Source organism: Pteropus alecto, unplaced genomic scaffold (genome assembly GCF_000325575.1).
Source record: "Pteropus alecto unplaced genomic scaffold, ASM32557v1 scaffold74, whole genome shotgun sequence".
NCBI lineage: Eukaryota > Metazoa > Chordata > Mammalia > Chiroptera > Pteropodidae > Pteropus > Pteropus alecto.
Genome location: NW_006436291.1, coordinates 243,891 through 253,238, shown reverse-complemented (window position 1 = coordinate 253,238; position 9,348 = coordinate 243,891). Strand labels below are relative to the sequence as shown.

At 69.4% G+C, this 9,348-nt stretch overlaps 1 protein-coding gene across 1 annotated transcript in view; it reads left to right on the top strand.

The window, feature by feature from the left end:
• Window positions 1-9,348, top strand: part of KNDC1 (kinase non-catalytic C-lobe domain containing 1) — a 37,566-nt gene that overhangs the window by 15,207 nt on the left and 13,011 nt on the right. The window contains 9 exon segments of the mRNA XM_025047543.1: window positions 18-111; window positions 1,361-1,519; window positions 2,949-3,026; window positions 3,505-3,586; window positions 4,095-4,257; window positions 4,330-4,946; window positions 5,149-5,293; window positions 5,771-5,868; window positions 6,507-6,892. Of these exon segments, the coding sequence (XP_024903311.1) occupies window positions 18-111; window positions 1,361-1,519; window positions 2,949-3,026; window positions 3,505-3,586; window positions 4,095-4,257; window positions 4,330-4,946; window positions 5,149-5,293; window positions 5,771-5,868; window positions 6,507-6,892 (1,822 nt within the window).

The following is a 9,348-nucleotide window of genomic DNA, read 5'->3' as shown; positions in this document are numbered from 1 at the left end:
CTGGCCCGTGGTAGGATAGCTCAGCGGCTTCGGGGCTTTTCCCTCACAGGCACTTACAGCTCATTCTTCCTGGCCCCTGAGGTCGCAGAGCAGGAGCTGGCCACGGAGAAGGTACTGGACCCCGGCCCTCCCAGCCCCCACCAGTGATGCCCCCCACCCTGCCCAGAGAGCCTGAGGGGCCTGGGGGAGGCGCGTGGGCTCTGGGGAGGTGGGCGGCCCCCAAGTACAGCAGCTGTGTCCAGACCCTTGCTCAGCCCGGCCTGGGCTGTGTCCCCCAGCACGGGTAGCTCTGGCGGTGTCATCCCAGGACGGGACTTCGGTGTGGACAGCTACGGGCAGTGAGGGCTGGCTGGCCAGAACCCTCAGCTGGACTCACACGGGAGTTTGCTGGGCGCTGGTCAAGTCTTGCAGCTTATGACCAGAGGGCTTGCAGTCAGGGCCCAAATGAAGGTGCCTTCTGGGAAGGTGGAGGAGACAGGTGTCCTTCCTCGCCCCAGACCACCCAGCGCACCGAGACCCCCACCTGGGAATGGGTGGAGACAGGACAGCAGCCTGGCCAGGCGCCTGCCGCCCCCCCCGCCCCGGACAGCACAGCGGGGTGCCCGGAGCTTTTGTCCTGTCTCCGACGGGAGTGATGCGGCACTGAAGAACTGTGCTGGGAAATGCCAGCGGAGTCACCGACAGGAACCCGGCTGTCAGCGGGAAGGGGCAGGTCCAAAGAGCCCATGGGCGCCTGGACCCGCCCAGCGGTCAGCAAGGAGCCAGCCCCGCTGGGGGGCCAGAGGGGGCCTGGGGGTCCGTCACCCAGCAGTGGCGGGGCCACCCCACCGAGGGCGTGAGCAGAGGCAGCTGGGAGGCCGACCTTCCCGCCGTCCGCAGTGAGGAGAAGCTGGTCCTCGGGGGACCGAGCGGGGCCTGGACTTCTGCCACGAGTCGGCGGAACCGAGACAGTGCTCCCTCTTCCTCTGGCGTGGTGTTGCAGAAAGCCAGCTCGACCCAGAGTCCCGACGTGACAGGCCCCGGTTTCTGTGGGAGTCGCCGGCCACGCCAAGAACCGAGTGCCTGGGACCGGGTGGAAGGGGCTGGGTCGATGCCAGCACCGACACCTGCGGCTCGGGAGCCCCAGCGCTGACCGCGTCCGTGAGGGGAGGGGCACGGGCTGCACCCCGTCCGTAGAGCTCCCACCTCAGAACCCTAGGAACAGAGTTCGGTGTGGTCGCCGTCTAGCAGCACAGCCCCGAGGCTCCGCCCGGGCCTGGCGCCGTGCTGTGGGCACGCGCTCACCCTGCACCCGGGCCCGGCGGGCGCAGCCTGGAGACTGGCAGGTCCACTGAGCACGGCCGGCTTCTGTCGTCCCCAGGCCTCGGTGTATGGTGTGGCTGCAGTCCTGTGGACAGCAGCCAAGTTCAGCGTCCCCCGAGACCACAAGCTGGCCCTGCCACGCCGGCTGAAGACCCTCCTCCTGCACATGGCTGGACGCAGCGCCCAGGAGCGGCCGTCGGCGGCCGAGGCCGTCAAGGTACCCACACTGCTCAGGGCTGGACGCTGCCGCGGGGGGGAAGGAGCTGCCTGTGGCTTCCTGTCTCCTGGACAGGCGGCGGGGGGCGGGGAGGGGCACGGGTTTATTTGTGGACAACGTGTGGAGTCTGTGCTGCCCACTACCCGGCATGCCCCCCAGACCGCCTGGCCAGAGAGGGGCAGAGTGTCCCCCCACGCCGTCTGGTCTCTCCGGGCTGACTCTTCTCCTAGTGGTCTGTGACCACATCTGCCGACTAGAGCTGGACAAGTGTCAGGCCTCCTGATGGCCCAGTGGCCAGGAGGCTGTGGGATGGTGGACGAGTGGCTTTGGGGCTGGGCTGGGCTGGCACAGTCACGCGAGAGCGAGGTCTGGTGTCAGGGATGAGGCAGCTGCCCTTGGTGACCACTGAGCTGGGGGCTCAGGGCTGGGGAAAGCTGCGTGAGGCTCGGTGCCGTCGGGCGCCGTGTCTGTGCCAGCAGCCGGGGGGCTCCACAGCCCGTCCCGACCACCATCAGGTGCAGCTCCAGCCCGCGCCAGGCCCCCCGGGTTGTGGGTGCCGTGCGTGTCTCGGGGGGCCGGGCACACGGCTGCTGCCGGAGTGGGAAGTGACGCCTTTGCCCCGAGCTCTGCAAGCCGGGCCCAACGGGCCCCACGCAAGACGCAGGGCCTGAGGCCCCTTGAGTGTAGATAAGACAAACAACCTTCATCCTCCTGTTTGGTGCCACCTGTACCCAAATGGAAAATCGAACATGTCACCAGCGAGGCTGTCCCCAAACGCCAGGATGTCCGAGCTGCTGGGGAATCGGCGCCCGTGGCCTGGCTGTTTTCAGTGTCCCCCACCCGTGGGGAACGTGGTGTGGACACAGCTTGACCAAGCCACAGCGTCTTCCTGCAGAGGCACAGGCCAAGTGACAGACACCTGCCTGAGCCCCTGGCGCGGGCCCGGAGGCCACATCTGCATTGTCCTGCAGGTGGCCACCGCCTTGCAGCCGAAGCCGCAAGGGGCTCGGGTTACCTGGGCCGGTCCCTGTGTGTGTGGTCGTCTGTGGAACAGCTGCCTGGGTCTGTGTTGCGAGCTGGGGGTCACGTGCGTGTGAGCTGACCTTCCCCCGACTCCGTGCGGTGCTGTGGCTCCCCCCACCCCGTGTTCAGAGGGCCGGGCGGAGAAGCGTCAGTGGCCCTGCGCCTCTGTCAGCAGCACAGGGCGCCCTAGGCCCGCAGCCCGCCCCTCCGTGTGCGTGGCTGTCAGCAAAGCAGGGCAGGGGCCGCACGCCATCCCTGCCCAGGTTTCCCGCCCTGCTGGGGACAGTCCGGAGGAACTAGCCACCTGGGGTGCGGTGCTGAAGCCCCGGATACGCTCGCGGGCTCCTGTCCAGCCTGGCATGGAGGGGCCAGCGCCGAGCCACGTACATCTCTGTGTGGCTTCCAGGTCTGTAGCAGCTACCTCCTCCAGCGCGGCATGGACAGCGGGGAGATCCTAGCCCGCCTGAGGGAGTCCGCCTGCGAGGTAGGGGGCCCCAGGGCCCAGGCCCCTGGAGACGAGGGCGCCCGTCCACATCGTCCCTGAGCAGGGTTCAGGCAGGGCAGGCAGAAGGGACGCAACGTTCCCCTCAGCTTCTGAGCGGGCTGGACGGTGGCCCCGCCCGGGTCTCTGCTGACCGCCAGGCCTGTGTGGGCACGGCTCAGCGAGGGCCGGGTGCGGGACGCGTCGTGGGTGACCTGCACGCTGACCCTCAAGTGGCCACATCATTTACGAATGTGGCTGTTGGCTGCCTGGGGACAGAGTTCCTGGGACAGCACACGGACACCCCGGCCCCAGCCCCGGCCTCGGCCAGGGCACCGTCTCCCCGTGACGCAGGCCGCCCGGCTCGCTGAGCTGGGAGACGGCGTACCCCCAAAGTCCCGTTCCAGAGAGCAGCAGCCCTGCTGGGGCCGGCGGGGTACACAGCCTCCAGGCCTGTGCCCATCATGCCCTTCTGCCCCAGGCTCACCAGGGGGACACCGTCAGCCGCCACGGCACCTCGGTGGTCGAGCTGCACCCCAGCACGGCGCCCGCGCCCAGATCAGGTGCGTCCCCGACCCGCCCTGTCCCACCCCACAGCCCCGCTGCTGCCCCAGTTTGCCCCAGCAGCGCAGGCCCGCCCAGCTGCCTTGCCCCCCCTCTGCCGCAGGTCCTCCAGGCCTCCCCTGCCCACCTCGGCAGCCACCAGGAGGGGCGGAGGGTGCGCCGAGCCGGCCTCCACTCCACACCTCCCGCGTCCATATCTGCCAACCCTGGCTCTCGTCGGCCCCATGTACTCTCCACAGAGCCCCACGCGTCCCCTCGCGGTGGCACCCGCCCCGTCCCACAGTGCGGGCCAGGCCCCGGGGCTCTGGTTTTCTGTCGCCCACGGCTGCAGCTGCCCTGGGCTCAGGCCTCGCCCACGAAGCCTCCCTCCCCTGTGCTTAGAAGCCCCAGTGTCTCCAGGGCTCCTGGTCCTTGGGGACATGTGGGAGAGAACGCAGCGCTCACTCAGGGCTGGCAGGGCCTCCTTGGCCTTCACAGGCCTGGCACTCACCCCGAATTCGTCCCCAGGCTTCGTGCAGGTCAAAGGTGACCCCGGGATCATGCCGGTGCAGGGGTTTGTGCCCGGCCAACCGTCCCGCTGCGGGGGGAACTCAGGGCTGCCGGGGACGTCCACCTCCGCGGCCACCCACTTCAAGCCCATCATCCTGGCACCAGACTCGGGGGCAGCCAGGTCAGTGGCAGGTGCAGTGGGCTCCAGTGGGGGTGAGGGGCCCTCCTGAGCGCCCCCTCCTCCCGCTCACAGAGACATGCCCGCCCAGTGCTCCGGGGACGCCGGTGGGAAGGAGCCCGCTGAGGCCCACACTGCGGCCACCCACCTGGGGAGGTCTGACCAGCCGGCTCCTGGGCCTGGATCGCGGGGTGCAGCTCCTGAATCCCCCGGAGGGGCGACGCTGAGAGACTCGGCCCAGGGGTGCCCCTGCCCCCCAGCTCAGGCCTCGTCGGCGAGGCCCCGACCATGTAACCCGGAGAAGCCGGGGCCAGAGGCATGGGTCCCGCCTGGAGCCTCTGCAGGCGACCTCAGGCCCCAGCCCCCAGGCCCCAGCCTGCAGCACCTGGCCCAGCTGCCCAGCATGGCCAGCGAGGGCCCAGGCCAGGAGCGCGAGGGCCCCCCACCAGCCCCATGCAGCACCTCCCCGGCGAGCCCCGGGGTCTCCCCCATCCAGGAGCGGGACGGCCAGGCCCCAGGCAGTCGCCCTGAGCGGCCCCGGGCAGCTGACTGCAGGCCGTGTCCGTCCGGCGTGGACGCCCGGCCCCTCCCGAGGCCAGCTTGTGCGTCGCTGCAGGAGGCCACACGCCTCATCCAGGAAGAGTTCGCCTTCGACGGCTACCTGGACAACGGGCTGGAGGCCCTGATCATGGGTACTGGGGGGCATGGGGCGGCGGGGGGCTCGGGCCCTGCACGGGGCCCCCACACATCCGCCTCTGCACGAAGGCGGGCAGCAACGGGGGTCTCAGAGCCCAGCCACCCGCTGCCCCAACTCCAAGAGCAGCCGTCCGTTTGTGGAGCGGGGGGCCGCACACGCCCGCCAACGTGCCGACCCCGGCCGTCCCGCCCACCCAGGGGAGTACATCCACGCCCTGAAGGACCTCACCTACGCCACCTTCTGCGGGGCCGTGTCAGAGAAGTTCTGCGACCTGTACTGGGGGGAGAGGCTGCTGCAGAGTCTCTTCAGAGTGGTGAACGGGAGGACGTCGCTCCCCAAGAAGTGAGTGTCCTCCCCCCAGCCCCCGGGGGTGACTCCGTGGCAGCCCGTGCCTGGGGTGCGCCAGCCCCGACGCCGGCCCAGCCCTGGGCTTCGTACGCGCAGCCCCACCCGTAACGGCAGGACAGGTGGCCACGGTGTCCTGGCCCCGCCCAGCTCCCTGCAGCCTGTGTGGACGGTCAGCGCAGCCCCCTCACCCCCGAGGCCCCACACACTGCATCAGGCGCCCACACTCTGCATCTCCCCAGGCCACGTGGGACGGGCGTCTAGGGCCCCAGAAATGAACGTGCACAGCCTCAGCCACTGGGAGGAGAGTGGCCGCAGGAAGCCTGGGCGGGGCGGGCACTGTCACCACGGAGCCTGCCCAGCGGGAGCCGGGCTCCCACTTCAGACCCCGTGTTCACACAGCGTAGGGCTGGGGGGCCGTTGGAGGGGCGGTGAGGGGGGCAGGGGCTGCAGCGACCCCCACTCTGATGGCAGCGCTTCGGACGAGGCCAGGTCATCACAGCCCGCAGGTGGCGGCCGTGCCCCTACACCGAGCTCACCGTCCGGCACACAGCCCTCGCCACACCGAGCAGGTGAGGGGGCGGATACCGTGGCAGCGTCACCTTGGCCCTACTGGTGTGGCTGGACGGTGACGGGGAAGGTCTCCTCAGCCCCAGGATCCCGGGGATCTGGGCTGGAGGGAGCAGCCTCTCCATGCCAGCAGGTGGGCGGCAGGCAGGGGCCCAGGTGGCCTTGGGGCAGGTGACAAGGACCCCAGCGTCTTCCCTGGAACCGCGGCCACTGAGGGGCCCCGGGTACAACTTTCCCGAGCCATCAGCCAGGACCCTCAGAAACCTGCGGGCAGGACGTGGCTTTGGGACCCAGCCGCGTGGCACGGACACGGGCTGCTGGAGCAAGGACGGTGGCGGCAAAGTCGACCGGGGAACCGTCACCTGCAGCCCCCTGGTCCGTCCCCCACAGACGGACTCGCTCCCGTTGTGTCGTCTGTTTGCAAACAGCCCAGACTGCCCTGGACTCTCCACTCTGCCCCGTGTCACCGTCGGGGTTGGGGGTCCCCACCACAGACTCTGAGAACCCTTGCAGGCCCTCTGGAGCCGACATGGGGCCCCGGCTGTCCTGCGGGGCTCCGTGCCCCCAACCAGGCACAGGCAGCGGGTGACGGGCTCGCCTGGGCCCGGAGCTGCCCCCTCAGCCCTTGTCTCCTGTCCAGGGAAGGAAAGGCCGGCCGCCCGCAGCGGCCGAGCGCCCTGCCCACCAGCGCTGGCCCACGCCGACTCCGACGAGCTCTCCCGGGGGAACCTGGAGGTGGGGTTCCGGCCTCAGAAGCCGATAAAAGCCGAGCAGGAGCCAAACCCCGCGGCGGCAGACAACCAGCAGCCGGCCAGAGGGGCCTCGGACTCGGAGGCCGTGGCTCGGCCGGCCAGGTCCAAGGAGGGCGGCTCAGCCGTGAGCCCGGGCCTGGCTGAGTCCCAGAGCTGCAGCCCAGGCTGGAGCAGCGCCTTCTACGAGGCAGAGTGCTTCGGCACCGACGTCCACAACTACGTGAAGGAGCTGGAGCTGCGGAAGGCCTGCGGGGCGCCTCACACCCCGAGCCCGGTGAGTCCTGGGCCCCCGGCCACCGCGGGAAGGGGGGCCGTGCTCGGGCAGGCGACAGAGAGCCCCCCGGGTGTCCCGGTGCCCCGGCCCCCCGGCGACGCCCCCGTGCACCCTCCAACAGGCGTGTGCGCGTCTGCCCGGTTCCCCCGGCTTGGGGTAGGACGTGACTTTCTTCTCATTAGCGGAGCGCGTGGTCGAGGTGGTGAGCTCGGTCGGGTCTGCCTGTGGCCGGTGCGGCTCCCTCTGCCCGGCCAGCCCTCCAGGCCCCCGACCCCGGGCAGCGTCGCTTTGAGATGACAGAGGACCCCGGAGGCACCTGCCCATGGCGGCCCGTTCGGCCTGGGCTTCTGCGGTGCGCGGGCCCCCGGGGAACAGACCGAGGGAGCCTGCGGCCGTCAGGGTCTCGCTCCTGGCGCCGTCCCCGTCCCTGTCCCCTTCTGGCCTCCAGGCCACGAGCCACGGGACAGCCGCCCCACCAGCCATCCCGCAGCACCGGAGCCGGCCCGTGTCTGTCCCCGCTCACTCCTCGCCACCTGAGCTTCACGTTATTGCCGTCCCAGCTGGGAAGCGATGTGGCTCCTCCGCGGTGTGGCACCCACAGGCACAGGCCGCTGCTCCTGGGGATCACGCCGTTCCCTCCAGGGTGCATGGCCGGCAGGGCCGCCGTGTGTGTGACCTCGGGTCTGGCGTCAAATGGGACTCGGGCTTCCCATGTGGCTGGGTGAGGAGGGCGGCCTGACCCACGTGCCGGCGTCCAGAGCAGGTCACAGGGTGCCTGACACCACAGGGGGCTCGATGGGGTCAGGGCCCGAGCCCAGGCCCCCGGCTCTGCCTCCCTGTGCGGGCTGTGGCCTTGCCGCCTCCCCTGACGCACTGTCACCGTGAAGCCCGCTCAGAGTCGCCGTTCCCGACTGCAGTGGCATCCGGTCGTCCACCTGTGCTGGCCTTTCCCAGGAGCATAAAAGGAACCAGCTCCGAGGCAGAACCAGCTCCAGTGCCAGCGTGACTGGGGGACACATCACCCTCCTGCCACCAGGGGGAGCGGAGGCTCGGGGGACAGGGCTGACACAGCTGGCGCCAGGCCACAGTGGGGCATCGGTGCCATGGCCACCACCCACGACAGCTCAAGATGAGCGCAGGCGGTGGCTGAGTGTGGAACGCGCCCTCCCAAGCTGGCCGTCCCAGTGCTGGAGGGCCACGCGGGTCTGTGGACAGGGACGTGTGTGGCCGTGAGACGGTGACACGTGGGTGGAGGACAGAACAGTTCACGGAGTTCACGCCCACACACGTCCCGCTTCTGAGAGCTGACGGGGCCTCGAAGCCGTGACGCCCAGCGGCCACCTCCTGCCCAGACTGGGGTCTGCAGCACCGGCCTCTGACCAGGGGTCCCGGCTCCTGGACCGTGGCAGGGAACACGGGGCGAGCCGGGAGCCAGTCAGGAACCGGGTGGACAGAGCAGCCAGCGCATCCGACCGAAGGGCCCGACCCCAGGCTGGAGCCGTCGGGCCAGCAGGCCGGGCTCTGACGTGAAGTGTCCAGTAGATGCCCACACGCTGCCGCCGGTGGACAGGCTGCATCGGGAGGGCCCAGCAACGACTCACAGAAAGAGACAAAGCCACCCGAAACTTACGTGCACTCTCCAGGGGAATCCCGAAGAGCCAAAATCATCACGAAAAAGCAGAACAAAGGTGGAGGCCTCACACGTCCTGACGTCCACACTTACCGCAAAGCTGCCGTCACCGAACCAACGCGGAGCTGACGTGGGGACAGACACGGACCGCGTGACAGAGCCCAGAAATGAACGCGCGCACGCGGTCACGCGGCTTCTGACGAGGAGGCCAAGGGCATTCGATGGGGAGAGACGGTCTCTCGACAAGTGCTTCTGGGACAACTGGACGTCCACGTGCGAAAGCGCGAAGTCGGACCTGTACCCTAGACCACGGCCAAAAAGTAACTAAAAAGCTTCTGGGACAACTGGACGTCCACGTGCGAAAGCGTGACAAAGAACCCTAGACCACGGCCAAAAAGTAACTAAAAAAGTCAAAGACCTAAACGTAAGAGCTAAGTCTGTACAACCCTCAGGAGACGCGCGGGCGGCTCGGAGCCCAGCGCCTCGCCGAAATCGACGGCTGCTGCCCGTCGAAGGGGACCGTCCACAGCGAAGAGGCCGCCCACGCGGGGAAACACGCGAAGCGGGCGCCGGGCGAGTTTGTGGCGCGCAGAGGTTCGCGCCCGCGTTCATGGCGCTGTCGCGCACGGCGGAGGGTGACACCTGATGCGGTCCACCCGGCCTGAGGGACACGGGGCGTCTGACACCCGCTGCCACGGAGGGACCGTGGGGACCACATGCTGAGAAGGGAGCCGGACGCGGAAGGACAGACACCGGGCAACTCCACTCGGGGGGTCCCTGGGGCCATCGAAATCCTGGGGACGGGCGGTGGTGCCGGGGCTGGGGA